This window comes from Buceros rhinoceros, unplaced genomic scaffold (assembly GCF_000710305.1).
Source record: "Buceros rhinoceros silvestris isolate BGI_N320 unplaced genomic scaffold, ASM71030v1 scaffold15095, whole genome shotgun sequence".
NCBI classification, from domain to species: Eukaryota; Metazoa; Chordata; class Aves; order Bucerotiformes; family Bucerotidae; genus Buceros; species Buceros rhinoceros.
This window is the reverse complement of record NW_010411265.1, coordinates 24,710-46,551: the sequence shown is the minus strand read 5'-3', so window position 1 is coordinate 46,551 and position 21,842 is coordinate 24,710. Positions and strand designations below refer to the sequence as shown.

General features: G+C 42.8%; 1 protein-coding gene across 1 annotated transcript in view; it reads right to left on the bottom strand.

The window, feature by feature from the left end:
* Positions 1-14,870: 14,870 nt before the first annotated feature.
* Positions 14,871-21,842, bottom strand: part of TMEM63A (transmembrane protein 63A) — a 30,055-nt gene continuing 23,083 nt past the window's right edge. Inside the window, exons 18-22 of the mRNA XM_010135954.1 lie at positions 21,392-21,497; positions 19,389-19,556; positions 16,056-16,171; positions 15,635-15,697; positions 14,871-15,041 (exon numbers count right to left, since the gene is read on the bottom strand). Of these exons, the coding sequence (XP_010134256.1) occupies positions 14,871-15,041; positions 15,635-15,697; positions 16,056-16,171; positions 19,389-19,556; positions 21,392-21,497 (624 nt within the window). The remainder of the gene's footprint in view (positions 15,042-15,634; positions 15,698-16,055; positions 16,172-19,388; positions 19,557-21,391; positions 21,498-21,842) is intronic.

Sequence of the window (21,842 nt, the reverse complement as noted above, 5' to 3'; positions counted from 1 at the left end):
TCTAATAATACTTAACATGTTTTTTCTGTTACGTAGATAATCAGATTTCTAATAATACTTAACATGTTTTTTCTGTTATAGATAGATAATCAGAGTCACCTGGTCATGTGCAGGCATGTGGGGTTTGGCCCTGTAATGCTGTTTAATACATGACAACTTCCAGATTAATGAAAGTAAACCTACTTGGCACATAAAGCTTAATCTTACTAGCTTACAAGAAAAAAAAAAACCAGCAGAAATCTAATACTGTTACATCACTACGAAAAACATAGTGTGAGCTAATGCAGGGGCCTGTTGGTTTGCAGATACTGTCAGTTTGATTCAACAATAAATGGCTCTGACTTGTTCTGCTATATTTTTTATTTATTTAAGAATGCAGCTGCTGGAACAGCTTTGTGAAATTATCTACCCTGTATTATAATGGCCACTTCTATAGCAGTCTGAGTACAGTAGTCAGATATCGCAGTTTTAGTTAAATTTTCATCCTCCTTTTCAGGCTGTGGGTTGAATGACTCTCCTGTAGGACTGGCTGCATACATCTTGGAGAAGTTTTCTACGTGGACTGATCTGGAATTCCGTAATCTAGAGGATGGAGGACTAGAGAGGTGAGTGTGTTCTCTTACTCTGGGTGAGGTGACTAAGCCCAGAGTCATAGCTAAAGAAGTTTGTCTGAACTGATCAGCTCACGTCTCATAGGGAGCCTGCAGTGACCACAAATGGCGCGGTGCTGAACCACAGCACGCAAAGCAGCAGCCAGGCCATGAAGGCTGATGTACTACTCCCTTCCCACTTTGATCTAGAAGAGAGATACACCCTGCAACCTCGGGGTATTAAAAACTGACTTAAGTGGAAGAATTGCGGTAGGACAGAAAAACAAAAGTTCAACCTACATTAAGGCGCTGGGAAACAGAATTCATTTTAATACTTAAGTCTATGAATTTGCTTTAGATTGATCAGTATTGATTTACCTACCTACCTTTTGCTTATAATGGATCATTCTCAGTGTGCAGCAGAAATCTGGGATGAAGTGACCTTTGAAAATTGCTGAGGTACCTGGCAGGAATGGAGAGAAGGGGCATGTTTTGAAAAGGTTCACTGAGAGTGGGTTTGAATAGAAGGTTTGCACTGCATACAGCTAATAATGCGATATGAAGCATGCGCTGTTTACAGCACGTGCTGGTGTGATGGCACTATTGAAGGCTCGTGGTAGCATTTCAGCTTACAAATAATAGATGGCACAAGCTGTTCCGTATGCTTTTCTGTTCCAGCTCTCCCAGTCTACGGACAGTATAGACAGCTATGCCGGAGCATAAGGTGCTTGTCAGAGGCTGCCTTTTGTGTAGGAGTTAAAATGTCACTTCCCAGTTTGTGTCTGAAAGCTTTTAACGTGCTTAACTGGTCACTTGACAGACAGAGGGGGAGTAGTGCCTTCACCTCTCAACTCTTTTCTTAAACAAGTTAACTGTGTTTTCCTGTAACGTTTTTTTCTTACAACCAAACCAAAGTCAAGTCCCAGCTAAAGTGCTACAAAATGGTATTCTGTTCTAACTAAGCAATCTCTGGGCTTACCTCTTCAGGAAGTTTAACCTGGATGATCTGCTCACCAATATCATGATCTACTGGGTGTCAGGCTGCATGGTCTCCTCAATGCGGTTCTACAAAGAAAATTTGCAGAAGGGGATAGGCACACAGAAACATGAAAGGTAAGAGTTGTGGATTGCTTTTTTTCTTTAAATATTTTGGCTTGGACTTAATTTCATGGTTGCAGACAGGTTGCTTATGTCTTATAGCTGCTGAAAGTTTCTGAATGGCGAGAAAAAGCAATAGTATCTTGCCATGTTCCTCTGCAGGAACATGGTAGGTCTAACTAACAGGTCTGTAAGTTGATGTACTTGGAAAACAGGGGGATTAGGTAAGAATCCTGAACTGTCAGGAAAGGGATCTGTCTGGAGGCGCTGCTTGAGGACCTCCATTCATGGTGCACCCAGCTGCGTAAAACATGCAAGTACCTCCAGCTTTTACTGCAGTTATTTAATTAGCCTGCAACTGAGTCATGCGGTCAGTTTTGGTTTGTTTATTTGCTTTGCAGTTCTGGGACTCTTCTGGATGCTGTTTGTTTCTGCAAAAGATTTAAGTTCTATCTTTGGAAGCAACTTCAGTATCCTGCCAAACTGCAAAATTGGAAAGTCAGTAAGAGTGATGTTGCTGCTGCAGAGACCCTTAAGACAGCAGCTTGGTTGCATACACTTGTGTCAGCTTGAGTATTAGTAAAGGCTTAAACGTGCCCTGAGCTATTTGCTCGCTGTTATGGTATTTATTTAGCTGTGAAATGATGCTCCCAGGAAGCTGACTCAGTTCTTGAAGCTGTTGTGGCTACCCTGTGGGCAGTATCCTGCTCCAGTTCTGCCTACATGAGATGAGCTATATGAGCTCTCACATGCCTAGAAGAGTCTCAAAGTCCTATGTAAAACTTGGCACCCTGTTTTCAGGCTTCCAGTGGTTTACATGCCCAACAATTTTTGTTTCTATATTTTAAAGATCGTCACTTCTGACAAAGCAGCATATGTGTTCGGGGCATTTAAACCTAGAACATGTTCCTCTGTTTATAACAAGTTCAGATCATCCCACTTTCTAAGATACTTCTCCCCTCAATCCAGTTGCTCCCCTACATTTCCTAATGTGCGAAGTTTTCTGTAGAGTGCATTCATGCCTGTTAAAAGCAAAAGCTACTTTACAGGGTAAAGTCTCACATTCGGAAATGTTTCCTCTGAACTAGTCTAGATTTAGTCTCTTATTTCTCCCTTCTCTGCCCCCTTTGCATCAGTTTGAGGTAATTCTTCCCCTGCCTACCCTCCCGTTGTCCTGCCAGGCTCAACAGGTTGCGGTTGTTATGTGACCAAGGCCTGAATGCAGCATGAGGAACCTTGATACCTACCACCTTCTAGGGCGCTCTTCTCAATTTCCATGGTTTTATCTCTTGTGCCCTGGATCCCTTTCAAAATTGCCTTAATATCAATGTATGCAATGGGTTTTTTTTCCCAGGAATGGAAGTGTTGTCTAGTCTTCAGATTTAGGATCTGGAAGTCAAATTTTAATGGCCTAACACCAAGTGCTCCCAACTCTTTAAGAACAACATCTCCCTGAGACTTTCCACTTCTTGCGGAGTTAAGTGTTTGAAAGATTAAAATAATTCTCTCTCCTCTCCCAGGCTCACAGTACAAGTACCTACTGGCATCGCCTCATTCCCTAATGAAATCATGCACACACCACGGGCTTGGGCCCAGAAGAAATACACCAACATAATTTCCTTCCGCTTCATGCCTCGAGGTGGCCACTTTGCAGCTTTGGAGGAACCTGAACTTCTTGCTGAAGATATTCTCCAATTTGTTGGGAAAGTAGAGAAAGAGCAACTTTGGAGAAAGAAAGGAGAGTAACTCTGCTGACACACAGCAGGATAATCACTTACAGCTTAGCACATGTACAGGCCTACTGTAATCCATGTAATTAGATCTTATTATTGACTAGATGAGAGGACAGCAAGAAAAATGCAGTATCTCTCAATGCTGTGGGCACCTACCAATTTTGGGTTGGGGTTTTTTTGTTCAGCTAGGCCAAAAAAGTAGCATAGAGATTATATGGTTATTTTCTCCCCAAAGCACAGACTTCTAAAATCTGTTCTGTAGTATACCCCTGACTCTTGCTTTGAAATTAAAAAACAGACCTTACAGCTCATAACTAATAAGAGTTTAATTAATTGTTAAAAGGCTTTTTTTCGCAGCAGCTCAGTAAAACACACTCAGTAAAACTTGAGTTGGTTTAGGTGTGAGGTTCCTCACAGAAAGGATGGAGAACAGCCTAGCAAGACCTCACTTGTAGAGGTGCATCCAGTTATCAGCATCGAAGATCTACAGCACCCTTAAACTGCTTTTCTTTTCCAGCCCGGGCTGTTAAGCAGCTCCCCTGTGCCAGGCTCCTGGGACAGCAACACGTGAAGAGGAGCTGAAACAAACACACAGGTGCCTGCAGCTCAGGCCAGGAGGAGGGGTTGCAGAGGGGTGATTATAGCCCAGGCTACCTCAGCAGTGAATTTGTGCTCTTAACTGAAATCATAGCTCTGGCCAGGCTCAAGGCACTGTGGCTTTGCACTGCTTATGCAGGGTATTGTAAATACCTCCTACTAAAGACTAAAAATTTGATCAGTTCAAAATTAAAAGAAACTTGCATTAGAATTTTGAATAATACGTGTGTGGTTTTTTAAATTTTTTAATAACTGAGATTTTGCTTGGTGACAGCAGAGAAGCATCAATTCAGAACCTATCGGTTCCACACTGCTTCTGCTCGAAAGGTCAGATTGGAGGCAAACTGCTCAAAGAAAATTGAATTTGAAGGGCTGAATGTTTTTTGCCAGCAACAGTCCCCAGCATGTGCAGTTGAGCTTCAAACACTTAAACTGTATCCAGATGACTGATTTCAGTAGGGTTTTGTTCTCCAATCACTTCTGATATACTTCCCTACCCCTGCAAGCACAGGGAAACATAATCCACCAGTAACACTTGCATGGATTAGCATTATTTCACAATATTCATTGAAGTGGAAGCTGTTAAGTAAGAGTCGCTCCAGCAGCACCCCTCTCCATCCCACAGGATTTTAGATTCAAGAATATGTCATTTGTTTCACAGAAGGCGAGTCAACATTCCTGCGGGGCCTGTTTGAGTCTTACTGCTCCCAGCCACCTGATATGCCTTGACAGAAGATCATTAGGGCAGACAGGTTGTGGACCAGCCTGGATCAGTTTTTGGAACTGAGATGAGACCTCTCACTACCTTTGCCTTCTGCACCTGGGTGCCAGCAGAGGAAGGCACAGCAGCTCTCAGGTCCCCCTACAAGGTTTCTCTGCAGTGCTGTCTTAGACCTTGGAGCTGTACTTGAATTCTTTTAGTCAGCTAACTGCTTCCAGATGAGTAGTGAGCACTGATTCTTTACATTTACTTGTAAATGCTTTCATTAGTCAAAATCTGTGTTCTCATCTGCAAAATACTGTGTTTTGAATAGATAGGAATACACCTTTTGAGGTCTGTGTAAAACAGACTCTTGCCAGAGAAGACCATCCCCAAACTTGTGTCAGCTGCAGTTGACAAAAGTTGCTTACTCAGGAGGAATTGGCTCACCTCTGACGACAGCTGTTTACAGGCACCGCTCTATTCCCTCTTGCACGAGCCTTGATCTCTTCCTTCTGTCCCCTGTGTGGCCTTTGATTTCAGAGTCAGAGCTGGAGATCATCCTCCCTCATCTTTAATGCAGACATCTGCTGTGGTGCTAGGGAGCACTGCCGCGTACTGATAGAACGGAATACTTCCCCGGGGACTGCTCAGTCACAGTGCAGATAAAGTAAGTGGGAAGTTTGCTATGTGATACCTGCCAAACAGATTTTCAGATGTGAGTAGAAGGCTTGAAGCATTTTCTCCCTCCCTTCTGGAGCAGATCTGCTTGAAGGAACTCAACCTCGATGAAAGGAGGTACACTGGGTCTCTGTTTTGTGATCTTATGTTACACAGCTCATCCAGACTCAGTCACCGGTGAGAGGGACAAAACCCCACCTGTACAACCATTCTGTTTTTAAATATGCCTCACAGTGCTCAGCGATCTGAGACAATGAACAGAGGCAGTAACCACGCACATCCTTGCCCCACTCCATGCACCGTGTAAGTGCCCTTCAGCCTGCTACAAACACAAGCTGTCTACACCATCAGTTTTACTTACTACAGGAGATAGGCACCAGGACACTAAAGCCAGCTCAAAACCGGACTTGACAAGCTGCTGCCCAAAAGAGAAGCAAGTCTGGAACTGAAAGACATAGACTTTAGAAGCTTAAAAATTATAAACTCCTGTGTTATAGCATAGCCAAGGTGGTTCTGAATGCTGATGTGGCCCTTCTCAAACCTTAAGCCCACAGCTGTCAGCGGCTGTTGTTCATCACCTACTCATCTACACTTAGATACAAAGAATCAGTGAAATAAATACCGTGACGATGTGACAGACTGTAACATTAAGCTAGGTGCCAGCTGTAAAGCCTGCTATCAGTTCCCCTCCCCTTTTTCAAAATAATCACCTGCTTTTAGCAAAACACAGCCAATCCCGCTGCCTGTATCGCAGACTTTAACAGTAACGAAGTGTTTGTGGGCTGCTGATAGCATCTGCATCTCTTCCTGCAGGGAGCAACTCTCCCCCGAGCCCGAGATGTGGAGTTGATAACCACCTTGAGTAAATCCAGACTCACTTGTGTTACGCTCTGGTGTGGGCTAACGGGCAGTTACTTGGTACAGTACTACAGTGAGCAGTGCACGAGCCAGAGAATCAGAAATAGCTCTAACATTTCTGTTAGCAAGTAACTGCGTATCAGATTATTCCAGCAGTAGTAACCAGTAAGGAGGAACTCCCTGCTCTGTTAGGCTTGTTCTTATGGAAGTGAGCCGGCTCACTACCTGTCCTTCAGACAGTAAGTTTCCTCTAGCAAGGCCAAACGTGCTGCTGTTGGGCTGGCTGAGCTGTTTCTTGGGAATAAGGCTCTTGGAAAGAGTAGCTACAACCCAGCATGCAGTGACATTCTCCTGCTCAAAACATTGTGTTTTGCTCCAGAGCTATTTCTTGGTAAAGCTCCATTTCTGCACCAAAGTTGCCCCAAAGTCTCTGCTCAGAGAAATTGCTGTCCTAAAACCCATTCTTCCTTAAGTTCTCCAAAACATGCATTTATCCCACACTGAAACCACAAGTAGTTGACCTAAGCCTTGCTTTTTAATTAGCCAGTTACAGACACTGAAGAGCCTGGGCAAGAGGTTCGGAATCAAGAGATGCCACAGAAAATAAACAGAACTTAGACTCTACCCTGCCAGCTGAAGTGCTTTGGAAAGTATCTGCTTCTGGTATGGAAAAACACTAGTAATGTCATAGTCCTCTCATACAGCACCAGCTAAACCAACTCCCACTACAAACAAATTTGACTTCTGATTTTTAAACTACAAACCATGAAAAATCCAAGCCACTAATGTACAGCCTTTGGCCATCTCCCACCACTTAACAAGAAGAGATTTCATGTGCCTTAAACAAAAAAAGTCAGGCATTACTCAGATTATGAATGAAAACAGTATGAACAGAAATCACACTTTCATATGAAAAGGAAGTTAAGCCATCATTTAGTGAAAAATAGAATCTGTGAAGTCTAGCATCACAGTTAGATCTAGATCCATAAGGGGCACTATTTGTCACCACTGAGCCAGCCAGAACTGCTGGGGGGCAGGGATGGATCGGTTCAAGACAGTCAATTGAATGTACATTCTGTCCAACAGTGGGTGCAACACGTAATATGCATTACATGAAGATACATTCTTGTCTGAAAAATGAATGGAAAGATCCTTCTGGATACTGTGGGAAGAGACAAGGAATAAATCCATATTGATTTCAGGGTGGCTTATTTTAAAACACTGAGAAACGATGCCACTTGTTTTACTTACTGTAATAGCACTTCAAAGAACATAACTCACACTAAAACCATCTTGCTTAGGGATTAGTTTTCTTTCATGCAAGAAATATCCTGTGCCGTGCCAGACAGCCCTGATGGTGTTATGCCAATGCTGCAAGAAGAATTAGCCCCATTACAATTGTCAGTTGTCTTTTGGAGAGCAGTGTTTATAAACAGATCTGCGCGGAGTGACAGCTCTTGCCCCTTGCTAGATGTCGTCCAACCTCAGTCTTCAAAATACCTTCCTGGCTGGATTTTAAGACGTCAGGGGCGCTCATACTCTCCTTGTGTTTAATAACTGAACACCTGCACTTCTGAGGATAGGATGAAAGATAAATGAGGTAAGTGATGAGTTTCTGTCTTCTTAGATGAAAGGTAATGCCCCTTTGCGGCCATGGTTCAAACCACTGCAGGTGAGCGCAGAGGGAGTTCAGTACAGAGAAAGGTGAACAGAAGCACGAGAGACAAAACCACACTCAACTGCCCAGCTACTGGGTCAGAGAGACCAACGCGACAAACTCAACTATACACAAAGACTGACTCACACCTGTTTCAACCTCTCAAGAGGGTGCAAGGAGGGAAACACACTGCTTCACCTTGCCTGCGCTGCCTGTCCCTGTAGCCAAAATGGGCCCCGCATCCTGCTTGCAAAGCCTTGTCACCGAAGCTGGGCGAGGGCCCCTGGCTGTGTCGGCAGCTCCAGACTGCTTTGGGTGCAGGAGCTGAGGGAAAAGAGAAACCACACCCTCAGCTCTGAAATTCCTCCCAGTCCCTGACTGGCCTCCCACTGGTCTCCACACACAATGCAAAACCAACTCTTGCCTGTCCTGCTGATGCTGGCTTCCTGATAAATACCCCATCCTTCCTTCTTAACACCATCCAGCTGCTGTTGTTTCATTCCTAGCTGTCCATCGCACACGAGTATGTGGATGTGACCCCCCCGAGGCATTCAGACAAGTGATGGATGTCTGCAGAGGGGAAGGGCCCAGCCCAGCTAACATTCTTCCCACTCCACCTGCATGACATTCCTTGCTCAGTGAGAGTTCATGAGCTTGAGTTGCAGCTCTGCCCCACCTGAGCCTAAGTAGTCCCACTCAGGTTTGGACTGTGGCATCCCTGCCTTGTAGGATGTCATCTTTGCTCACAGTGCACCTACTGACTTTTCAGCTGGCCCAAATGGAGGAAAGCCTAAGGAGAGCTTTATTTTCCAGCAGCTCTTAAGCTCTTCTGCGACCAAGCCTGCATTGTTGGGGTGGTTTTCTATCTATCTAAATACATTTGTATCTCTTGAGTTCTGCAGATTCTTGTAGAGCCTCAAAGGAACTGCCTTTTTGTCTCAGTGGAAATTTTTTTTTTTTGCATCACCCCAAGTATTTTGTGGCTGATCAAGCTTTTTGCAGTGATCAGAAGGAATTCTTAATGTTTCAGAGAAACCAGAGACAAAGAGGGACTAAGTAGTATCTATCTCACACAAACTGTGCAGGAGCCACTGCAGAACACAGATATTATAATTCTAACTCCACCACTGTGTCTTTTCCTTTTTGAAGCTAAATAACAGAAACAATTGCTTAAATTATTCCTCTTCAAGATGCACAACTTATTTATTTCTCAATTTTTGCCCTTTTACTCCCAGCAGATTCTGATTTTTGGTCTTAGAACTGATTGAATTCCTCCTAATTTGGGAACCATTTTGAAGTTACAGACATCAAATATAAAACAGTAAGAAAAGCCTACTCCATGCTCTAAAGCTAGAACCCTGTCATAAAAAAAAAAAAAAATCAATGCATGCAACTGAATTCTGGTTCTTAGTGGTTCTTTAAATCACTTTTCCATTTTCCTCTGTAGAGATAGTTGCTGGTTTTATCACTCTGCGTCTATAGACGGAGGGGAAAAAAACCAACACCTGATAATTTGCCTTAGGAAAAAAAATAGACTTCAAAATAAGTTTTGAGATGGAACATCTTCACTTGCAAGAAGCAATGTGCTGCTTTTCATTTCAGGGGAGCAGTTTGTAATAAAACTATAATCAATCTGAAATGCCAAGTATAAAACACCACTAAATGCATTAAAGATTTTCATGCAGAAGGCAGGTGAGCTGGGTACAAAAATACATCTACCTTATATTCCCTCTGCCCTTGGTCTTCTTCCTGTACTGCAACTTTTCTTTTTAAATAACCATCTGAGAAGCACAACGAAGAGATCCCTTTCAAAACCAGTCACTAACTTCCATCACAAACTTTCACCCTTTTGCGTTACTACATAAAAATTGGAGGTTCACAACCACATAGCAGTAACGATACGAGGCAGCAACAAGTTCTGGCTCCTGTTTTATTTAGGATTATCTTATGACATACCACCCTAGATTTCTACAACTATTTTAAACATCACTTTTGAGAAGAGTGTCTTCATTAATGGTTAACCAGCACTTAATTAACCACTGAGTCTAGAGACAGATATGAAAATTTCCCTCTCTTCTTGGCTATTTACAGTCCCACCCATTCCCACTTGAATATCATGACAGATCTAGTACAGAGTGTTCAAGGCTACCAGATCTTGCAGCCACTGCCCTGTGACTTTTCAGAAAAGGCTATTTTACTTCAAGGTCTAAACATAATCATGATTACAGTCTGGAAGATAAAAGTCTTTTAAGGTCCTAGTGACACTATCATATCTGTATTATATCATATATATCAAATATCTATCACATCTTAGGGAAATTATAAGATGGTGTGAAGCTCTGGACTGCTGAAGACCACAAACTCTGTACCAGTAGACATTTCCAAACCATAACTTCAGTGGAAAGAGAACTCCATGCAGAATTGAAGTTGTTAAAGTTAGTGAAATTCTTGCTTAAACACACAGAATATTACTTTCCACTAGCCATAAAATATGGTCTTGAGGTGGGAAGATCAGAAACACGTTACACCAGAACTCATCTAGGAAGGCAGGAAATAAGCTGCTACAGAAGGGAACAAATCCTCCTCCGGGAAAGGAAGAATGTTTGATTTCAACCAGGAGTCCAGAGTCACTCACCCTGTACTGGAGACCGCAGGCTCCCGGTTGGATGAGATGAGTAACGGAGGCACACTGAGAAGGGAGAAGCAGCTCTGGGTGCTACACCAGTTAATTCATTGTTTCATCAGAGAATTAAAAGCTAATTGCAGTACATGCAATAGAAAGACAGCTGATCTTGATACAAAAGATACAACAAGTGCTTACGGACTCTGCTGACAAAGAGCAAGTGAAGATAACTCGGGAACTCTGAGCACAAAGACGCACTTGCTGCAGCTGAGATGCTATGGCCTAACCAACAGGATGTCAGACACAAAGCAAGAGCCAGGAGTTACCCCAAGAAACAAAAAATTAAGAGGGAAGAATGTTCTGTTATAATGACCCAGTCTTCAGTGTCTCTGCTTTTGGGCATTTCCTTTCTGTTTTGATCTGTCACACAGCTGTCCTCTGAAAGAACGAACAACTTCTGCACCTCTGAAATATCCGAAACAGGCATTTGCAGCTGTTACAGACAGGTGACAAGCAGAATCATTTGAGAAGTCTTGTCTGGATTAGACAGAGAAGGAATTTGCAAGACCCCTTTAAAAAGATAAGACACATGTCTGCTTTGAAAGTTATGATCCCGGCTATCATCTGGAATTAGAAGTGTGTATTTCCTTGTATTGTTGCAGTTTAGAGACAATAAAGCGTGTCTTTTCTTTGTACTCAGAGGACTTCGGTTTGTGTTAGTGACAGAAAAAGACCCCTCCTCCCCAGATCTTCCAGTGCCTCTCACCTCACTTTTGCTCAAGGACAGAACAACTCTGTGGTCTGCTGCTTCTAGGACAAGCCCACCTGCTTGAAGAGCAAAAAGTGAAAGGCTTCCACACTCTAATCAATGAACTATGTGTAGATCATACCTGAGAAAGCTTTCAGCTGTGCTGCGGGCACCTGTGGGTAAGCAGACCTGGGAACTGGGTTTCTGCAGAGACGGAAAGGACATGGGCTAGTGCTACACTGAAGCATTTAAAAACATCCAGCCCAGAGAACTGCTTTTGGCTCAGGACATGGGAAAAGCCTGGGGAAAGCAAGGTATGAACGCGTGCACCTAACGCAAATGAGAAATTGCGGTCATTTGGGTATTGAGGATGTCTTGGGATAGGGCTGGAGGCGAACCAGACTCTGCGTATATACAGAAAGAGCTCTAGAGGGCCCAGAGCTAGGAGTATCTGAACAAGCCAAGCGTTTTGGACTCTCAGCAGACCATGCAGCGTTTTCTTCACTACAGAAGAAAATTCCCTGTAGTGAAATCTCTGCAGAAGTGTACTGAATTGTACAACATCAAAAGACCTCTTCAACATTTCAGAGGTTGTCCCCTTGGCTGTGTCACTGAGAATCCCACCTCAGACCACAGTGTAGGACTTACTCATGCCCAAGTGCCAAACTTGTCCAGGATCCATGTTCCACAGGAGCTCTGCTGTGCTTAGCGAGGAGTGAGGTGGGGGGAAGGAGCTGTTCCAACTGAGCAATGCAAGGCAAGCAGCAGGCGCTGGATCTCAACAAATATGGCTTCTGGGAGCTACAATCAGTAACTCCAGCTGGGCCATTTGCTTAGGCTTCCTGCCAAAAGATTTATAAAAAGAACAGTAAAGAATGTGCAATGGCTTTAAATAAGAATTTCAAATACAGAGCAGCCAATATCCACATTTGTTGAGGCTTCCATCCCTCAGCTTTTCTCTAAGGCTCAGCAAGGAATGCAAGGAGTTTCTCCTGCTGATCTAATTTTATCCTCTCAGAGATATCCACCAGGATGAAGGAATGAATTAGAGCCAGCGCAGTTCCCTAATTACTTCCAGCTCTCAGAGAAAGACCCAAATGATACTAGGGAAGCAAGCACAACACAGCGAAGGCTGATAAACCAGCCTTTAATTTGTGTGTTGCTACACATGGAGGTGATAATTTACTAATAGGTGATGCCAGCTTTTACTCAGACTAGTGCATGTCCTAGTAACAGACTTTTCTGTGAGTTTAACTGCAGAGTATAGCGGCAAACGAGAAGGGCTGCTACATCATAGGTGAAATATGCAGGTGGTTTCCCCATCAGACACATGAATTGGTTCCTCAGATGCCAGCTATGACTATTTAGCAAGATGCCACTTTGCGTGACCTGGTAGGTTTTCCGTATTTTATACCTGAAGCATGTTAGCATGACTGGAGGTGGGTTTCTTCGAGTTCACAGGAGAGCTGGCCCTGTCTGTACCGAACCTGAGCCAGCCACAAGGAGCTCCATTACCAAGGTCCAGAAGCCTTCCAAGCACTAAAAGGAATCCAGTCACCAAAAGAGTTTTTGTCCTTGACATGACATACAGAAACTTGCACTGAATATCAAAAGTCAATTGTTCAAAAAACTAAGTTATACCACAGAGCATAAAAACTCTGCAGTGCTAGCACTGTGAACAGGTTAAGTGTGGTACCTCAATCGTTTATTTGATCCCGCAATTAGTATACGCATAAGCGACCACTGCTTCTGCAGACACCTGCATGAGAGGAGATACTGCAGCTAGAAACGAGCTGGAACAATCACAGACGTGTGATCTAATTAATACAACAGATTCTGTCTCCTCCTCCTGTCCTTACATCTGTATGAAAGATTCAGATGGAATCTGTTGGCTTTCTTTTTTCTTGGTTTGAATACCAACCTTAAATGGCAGTTTGTATCCAGGGCATACACCACCTCTAGTAACACCTCAACTGTTAGAGGAACAAAACTAAACAAAAAAACCCAACCAAAACTCCCCCCACCCCGTGGAACCCCCCTGACTACGCTGCAGCACTGAAGTGATGATATAAAAGAGGTCTGACACAAATCCATGCCATCACACCAGACAAGGCTCCTCACTTGCCTTTTAAGGACCAGGAGTCAGAGGCACCTTCAACTAACAGGATGGGCTTGTCACTGGGGTTAATCAGAGCTCCGCAGGTTCCTTCCTGCAGCAGGGCAGGTCTCCTGCACAGCATTCATCCAGAGTGCTGGTCTCTGGTCTCTGGAAGCTGGAGGCAGTCCTGCAAGACACTGAACATCTGCACACACTTATTTATGGCACAAATTCTGCTCCAATCTCAAGATATTGCTGCTTCATGGACACGCTAGAAAAGGTCAAGTTCAGAAACTAACAGTTTAATGATGAGCAGAAACAGAGGGCTTGGGAGGGCCAAAACCTTCTCCTACCAAAAGGTCAACAAGACTCAGCCCCTAGAGAAATTTAAAAGCATTCCAGTCTCTCCTGGGATATACTGACATTCTCAGCCTCCTGACAGTGCTCTTAGGAACAGTTCATGACACTGATCATACGGTGAGGCAACTAGCAAAAGAACTGCCTCAATACACAAAGAAAAAGATAAATCAAACCAACACAGCCTGAAATTTCCCTGAACTCGGTGTTTTATTGCTTCACGATAATTAGTTACACTTTGACACGATGTACTTTGGAAGAAATTGGAACCTGTTACATAATTTTAAAACTTAGTATCTTACAGTTCATGTAATTGGCACTATAGAGAAAACCCGGAGATTTGTCATTTTGACCCAAGATTAAAAGAAAGATAAAATATTTATATCCTTTATTGTTGGCAAGTGAACTTTCATTGTGGAAGGCCCTTAAAAATAGTGAACAGAAACGAACAGCCTGAATGCCCTCCAAAAAATGTATATAAAACCAGTATCAGATAAATCAATCCCTTCTTTACACCAGTCTTTTTGCTTTGGTACTTTTAGTACCCAAGTGCACAGTAACTCCCTCATCTCTTTTAAGGAAAAAAAGTAACATAACCAAGTCTATACTGACTACTTCAGGTGACAAGAGGAGAGACTCCCGCACACCATCCCCAGCGCCCATGCATACAGCATTTTCATCAAAAGTGACGTTGTCTCAGGATTTAACACATCCCAAGAAGTTTATAAATACTAAAAGGTTTGTTGTTTGGTTTTTTTAAGAGAAAAAACTATTTTTAATAAATAAATGGCAGCTGTAACAGCTGCATTTGCTTTGGTGGCCGGTAACCTATAAGCAGCATAAGTTATCTTCATAAGGCAAGTGATGAGAGAGCATCAGTGAAGTCCCTGAGGATCAGCATCTCTGTGTTCAACACGTTTGTTTCACACTGTGTGTAGACAGCCTGGAAAACAATCAGTCCCAAGGCATCTGCTTTTTAATCTCTGAGCACAGCTGCAGACCACACAATGAATTATTTCTGACCTCTTCTGCAGGCAGGAATACATAAATACAACAGAATATTTCGGTGGTGGGGAATTAGTTCTCCTAAACCTGGACTAAGTGCTCCACCTTGTGTTAGTCCTTGGCATTCAAAGCGAACCTCTCGATGCGTGCTCAATAACTGCAGGTACCGCAGAGTAACTTATGATTCCTTCTGCCTGTGAACAAGTGTCATCCATGGTGCCATATGATTGCTGGTCCTTACAGGCAAGCATCATCCTTTCTGTAGAATGAGGATGCAAAACTCGAGGAACATACATCTGAAATCACAAGTGGTAAGGATTTTACTAGTCTCTCAAAGCATAATCTTGGAATAACTCACCCAGGATAATTTTCCCCTTGCCACTCTTCTTTTCATCCATTTCTCACTCTTCACCTTAATACCTAAGGCCTTTTGCACCCTAATGGAGGCTTCCTGGTGCAACACTCACCTGCAGTTGCAGACTGTGGCACGAGGGCCTCTATTGCTACCTCGGTCCTACATCCTTTTTAGTCACATGGCAGGTAAGACCTACTACAGACTTTCAAATTCACAAAGCAGTGGCAACTGACTGCATTTGGCAGTTGTCCAGATGTGAGGATCTGTCTGGTGTAAAGCCCAGAACACAGTGTACAGAGCTGCTGGAAGTAGCGTGTCTCCTACTACTCCTAAAACATCAGTTGAAGGTACTTCTGGAACACCACCGGGGAACAGCCAAGGAGCCCAGCTGCGTAACTCTGGTCCCACATGCATATGGGAAGTCCCCACAGTCCATTCAAACTATTAGGTCCCACACAAGCTCTTTGGTTAGCAGAGTGTGAAATTAAGTTTTTCTAGGAAATGTAAGAGTATTAGTAACTCTTAACTTCTTACAGAAGATGTTGGGATGGTTGGTACATCTGTGTCGTTTCCTCTTTCACCTTGTGTGTCTTCTATCTGTAACCAGTAACAGGTGGGGAAAGGAAGAGAGACAATATCAAATTGGTAAGTCAAAACAATATAGAGATGGTAAGCGCCTGACAACCTGCATAGACAGTTCTCTGTGCAGTGCTGGTACCCTTCCCTCCAGTCCTCTTGAACACTTCTTCCATACTGCTCTTTCCTCTCAAATTCAGTTCCTGATAACACGACAGACTTTCTGCTGTGGCAAGCAGCCTACCTTTGCTCTCTGTCCTCTTTAACCTTTGTGGACAGATGTTGCTAGTGAGAAGGCACAAAGAGCTCAGTAAGAACAGCTGGTGCTACATCAAGCACATAGGAAGATGCTGAAAGGTGTTGGAGGTCCATCACTTACCTTATAATTCAGTGGGCTCAGGTACTTGAAACAGCCAAAACAAGTATAAGCCAAGCAAATAACAATAGTGATGTTGACAACTAGGAAGGTAAACATGGTGGTAGGTGCTTTAAAGCCTAGAAAAATATCCAGAGAATACAATGTTAAAAAAAACACATAGCAGAAAAACAAACAAAGAAATCTTTTCTTTAACTTCCCCATTTTCAGAAGTTTCGTAGCTTTTTTCCTTAGAGGACTAGGCACCCCATTTCCAGCCACAAACAGGAGAACCTCATTAAGCACAAAGCTCCCTGACTGGTAAAACTGCTAAACAAGCTGTTTTCCCAGTTCCTTTACAGACCGAGAAAGGTGGCTGAAATACTTGAATGATAAACAAGACTGAGAGATCCTTATCCTCTTCCCTCAGCCATCTATTCTGGACCCACTTCTAAAATACTTTCATTAATGATCTGTGAAATGTATTCGAGTCCATTTATTAAATATGATGATGGCACCAAACTGGATGGCTTGCAAGCAACCCAAAGGGAAAAAACAAAACAAAGCCACCACATATAAATAGTAAGATGAAATTGTATATAGAAAAATGTAAATAACTGCAATTTGGAAGGAAAAATGAAATGTAGATATGAGGGATAACAAGCCTGTAGCACTGCAGAATACAGCTGGTATGATGCTATCACAAAACATGGGAAGAGGGGGGGGAAAAAAAAGCAAGTCTCTGTTACCTATATAAAATAATTTGGTGCTACTTGAGCAGCCTTGTCTGTATAGGATGCCACAATAAAATATGGACAGAACTGGGAGGAATCCAAGGAAAAGGAACAAGAGAAGAAACTGAAAAAACATGAACTAAGCTAAAAGGTAAGCAGGGGAAGCAGGGAGAGAGAGAACTATAGGAAAGGATGTGGTAGCAACCTCTAGTGTGGAGAAAGTTGTAATGATTACAGTGACTTATTATTCTCCAGATCCACTGGGGAAATATTCCAAAGAAATGAATCTCATTTTGCAAAGATGACTTGAATAAGGTATTAGCGGGGAAAAAAACCCAACAACCCACAAAACGTGGCTGTTTCCAAGATTCTTTAATCAAAAGAGGCAACACCAGTATTTTTGTGGTAACCCTAGCATATGCAAAGAAGTTTCACTTTTTAGCAGGTTATATAAGCCCTGTGCAGAACAGATCTGCACAAGGGAAAAAAACCTACACACATGCAAAAAAACAAAACCAAAAAAACCACAACAATGTCACTATTCAAACCAAAAAAGGAAGTGGAAATACCTCCCTATGGGTGTTCTGGAATGTCCTTCAGAAGAGGTTTTTATAAGCGTAGGTTACATCAGTATTTACCAGCTGGTGAGGCAGCTTAGGACTACACCAAAGCCAACGTATGGTGTGAACCGTGAGGCAAACAGCAGAGATCAGGTAAAGAGAAATCTCTCCAAAGATCAGTTTTCTCTAGCCTGTGTCCTCTCAGCCCTGCCAACAGCTCTAAAGACCATGGGACTTAAGTGACTATTCCAGGAGACTGGAGTCAAACTGCAGATGGCACCATCGCCCCCTCTGTTGTGAGAGGCCCAGTGGTGCTTTAGGTGTAGGATGGATGGTTGGATGGCATGAGAGCTGAGCACGAAAACAGTGATTGAGAAGGAAACAGATGACACCAGTACAGCCTATCACCTTCTGTATGCAGTCAAGTGGTATTTAATCCTGTCTGAGAACAGGTGGAGAGGTCCTGGCAGCCTTACATTAACACAAGGAGTGAGAAAACAGAGTATTATCACTTTACTCCACAAGCAGACTGAAATATCCATACCGATCAAGCTATACAAATCAATGGTCAAGCAATCAAGCTTCATACACCAAAAACTGATTTATTTTGCACATAAGGAAGCACCTCCCTTCTTCACTTTGGCACAAGCGGCAGCAATGGGATCATTGGCAGTGAAATCAGGATCTCAGGTTCCTACCTCTCAGACTCATACCACTTGGCCACGCTGCCCCCTGCACGGACAAATCGCTGAACAACATCCTGTAAACAGGATCCTCTACACTGACCAAGCCAAACACGGTAATCTAGCCTGTACCTTCCATTACTAAGTTCCATGACAAATGATGGTTTTAACCACAGATGTGAGCCAGAAAATGTTATTATAAAGATTTAATTCTTACTACACCAGGATTTCCTTCATAACAATTAAAGAGGTGCTGCATGTTTGGAGTTGATTTCTTTTTGAAGTACGGTCTAGAAATTCAGCTATTTTAGAGGACATAGATTTGCTGGTCTTCCTGGTTGCAAAGAAAGCTTTCAAAATAAGGGAAAAAACAAGCTCTCAAACAGGAATAATGCAGGGGCATCTGCTTGATTCCAAGGACAGCCTGAAGCAATAGTTCCAAGTACCTCTTGCATCCTCAGGGAGCTATCTCTAAAGTTAGATGACAGTCTGCCAACAATATCTTTTTTACTACTGGTATGCTACAAAACCACAATGCAAGCGTGATCATCTGTCACCAGTGCTGTAAAAGCAGAGAAGAGGCCAAGACACAGTTAGATACCAAGGGCCTCCTTCCCAAGAAGGGAAGCTCAACTCCTTCTAGCATCATCGGCATCCCTATTCCATGCCAGATGCTTTCTCCTCTATCACAGATAAAAAGCCATAAGCTATCTCCTGCCTTTGCTGGTGTCAAAGCTGTTAGTACACCACTGCCAGTACTATCAATGCCAAGTATTTGCAAAATACAGAACGTGCCTGTTTTTAAAATAAACTACACAAACCATGAGTTTTTAAATGAAATTACGGGGAGGAGAGTTACCACCTTCCTGCAGTCTTTCAGGTAAAGTTTGGTGGATGATGTAGAACACAGGTATTAGCCAACATTTTAACAGCGTTTTCTAAATGACAGCTGTACAGCAGAGCTAGTAAGCAACTCACGCAGGCAAATTACACTTATGCACAGACTACACAAATGCACGTAGTGAAGCCAGACACCACCTTACTAGAAAGAGCTAATTCTGAATAGATTTTTGGTTTATTTAATGATTTTCACTGTCTGTCACTCTACGACTCAACTGGCCAATTCACACTCTACAGATTTAGGGAACACATGATCCCCTGTAAAAGGAAGAAGTCAAGATAGCAGCCATCAGAGTATCTTATGCAAACTTGTGTAAGCTGCAAAGGTTGTGTAATGCAGTGACACAGGTAACCACCATGATCTCCCCTTTACGGAAGCAAAAAAGAAAGCCCACAAAGCCTATGAAATATCACAGGTAATTTAGGTTAGCTGGCAAGATTGCTGGGAGCAGCTTTTAGGTGGGAAAAGGTAATACTTACCTAGCCGCAAAAATGAGTAAAAGTAGAGCCAGAACAGGCAGAGAATTGGAGCTGCAAGGGCCTGATTCACAGCTGCAAAGTGCATCTTCTTCTCTAGCTTGGCAGGGAGATATGCATAGTAAAGGTTGTAACGGTCAACCATGTGCTTCAGGAGTATGTATATTAAACCTGGGAGGAAAAAAGGGAGAGTCAAGAGATAAAAAGCAGCAATTCTGTGAGATCTACACTGACAAAGCGACTGGCCGATGGTGGATACAACCCAGATATGAATGGGGTACAGCTACATGACAGGAGGCTGCTCCTAAGCTTGTTGCATCCCCAGCTCAAGATCCCTGAGGTCTTCCCATCCTTCCACCCTCCACACACTTCTCTGTGGCACCACTCATGCTCTCAGAAAGAACCTGGAGCTCCTTCCTCATGCCGGCACATGAGGGCAAGCTGGTAGGAAAGATTTGGCAACTCCTTCTCCACTGTATTCGTAAGAAAAAAAGGTCTAACGGTGGCTTAACATCTCCTTCTCAGCCTGGAACAGATTCACAACTGGATTTCAAGCCAGATATCTCTTAAATCCCCAAAAACCCAGTTACGGCTCTGACAGCTATGAATTGCAACAGCTCTGGTATGCAGTGGTACATTCAGATATTTACAACTGCACACAAAACGAAACGTAAATAAATCAAGTACATTGTTACAAAAAAAGAAAAAATGGTCACATTTTCCCAATAATCACGTTGTTGATTAAAACCAGTTCTGAACAATATCTAATTTAGCTACTTATGTTGCATCTATCTCTCTAAAATTTGGGAACAGGAAAGGAAAATACCAACTACATAAAATGATTTAGTATTACTTATGCCTGATAAACAGTTTTCCGGAGTGGAAATATCTGTAGCTGCTGAAATGATTCTTTATACATAATTCTTATAACAGTCTAGAATCTCTGTGAACAAAAGATGCAATAAAATAAGGCATCGATGATGTCACAGTCACGAAAAATGGACAACTGTCCATGAGATCTAGACAGATGGCTAAGTTTCTTGCACACCCGTACAGGATTTAATGGCTGGTACAGGAAGAAGAAAGAACTCAAAGCTAGATATATAGGCAACTTAGAGCAGAAATGTTAAGTTCAATCGTGGGACGGAGATAAACCAACTGAATAAGAGAAACATCCTAGAAAAAGGAGGTCTGTGACTCAGAGATCTGGAGACTCTCTCAGGGTCCCGTAGGACAGGAGCTCCACCCAGACGCCCTGAACTCTCAGTTAAGTGATTTTCTAAGCCAGCCAATCTGTCAGAGCACACAGCATTGCCTTTTCCAGTCAAAGGGCAGCTACAGTGTTCACCAAGACCATGTCCCAGTAAGGCAGTCAGCACATTGTCAGGTCACATCCCTGGGGTCAGGACCATGGAGCATACAGCTGTCCATAGCACAGTGATGACCACAGCCCCTTTCTCATTTGGGATGTCAATTTTTGGATAAATGGTTTGCAATGCAGAAGAGCTGCAGTAGTGAAAGGACAGGTAGTTTTCCAGTCTCTTGCAACTGAATCAACACACTTATTTTTGTGCTTTGTTTTACATACATCAGTCAAGCTTTATAGCAAAGGTTATTTCAAATAGACTCAAGGATCAGAATGCCTCAAGTCAAGTTTGGCTACTAAGGTGGACCTCCTGGCTGGGTATCCTCTGCAGCTTGCTTCTTCCAGACCTCAAGAGCCCACAGATAAAACTAATCCTCAAATAAAACTAATCTTCAAATCTGCCTAAACTCCTATGCTTAACTATTAAAAAGCACCACCAGAGCCAATTCCCTCAAACTTGAGAAATGAAATAAGCATCTAAGTGATTACCATCATCTGCTCTGCTTTTCCACAGGAAGGAAATGTGGATCCAAGTCCTAAGCATTGCCCGCATTTGAACAAGAATGAAGAACTGGTCCTTTCAAACCTCCCACATGCCCCCACCTCACTCACAGTGCCCATGGCTCATTGGAAAACTTACCAAACGGGACAATGATGGGACATGTAATGCTATAGGCCATGATGACAGTGAACACACACAACATCCAGGCATACATTGCTCCAAATTCGTACTCAAATGCTTGTTGCTAGGAACAAAAACAAAACACCTAAAAGTCTTATGTCATCAATCAATGTGTCAGGAGTGGAGAATAGATTCACTAAAGCAACAATTCACCTTCTTTTATGCTCTCCCTATGAGAGATCAGTTATTTCCCTAAGAGGTATAAACGATGTAATTAGAGAGATTAAATATTATGCATTTTAAGCATCTGTACTTACAGAAAAAAATGCCACTTCTTTCATAGCAATTCCTTTAAAGTAATTCCCCAGGGAATTTGTTTTCTTCTACAAGAAGCAACTACTTGAAACCACAAGGCAGAAAATAACAGTGCCAAATTCAGAACCATAATCTCACTACAGATTCCACTGAA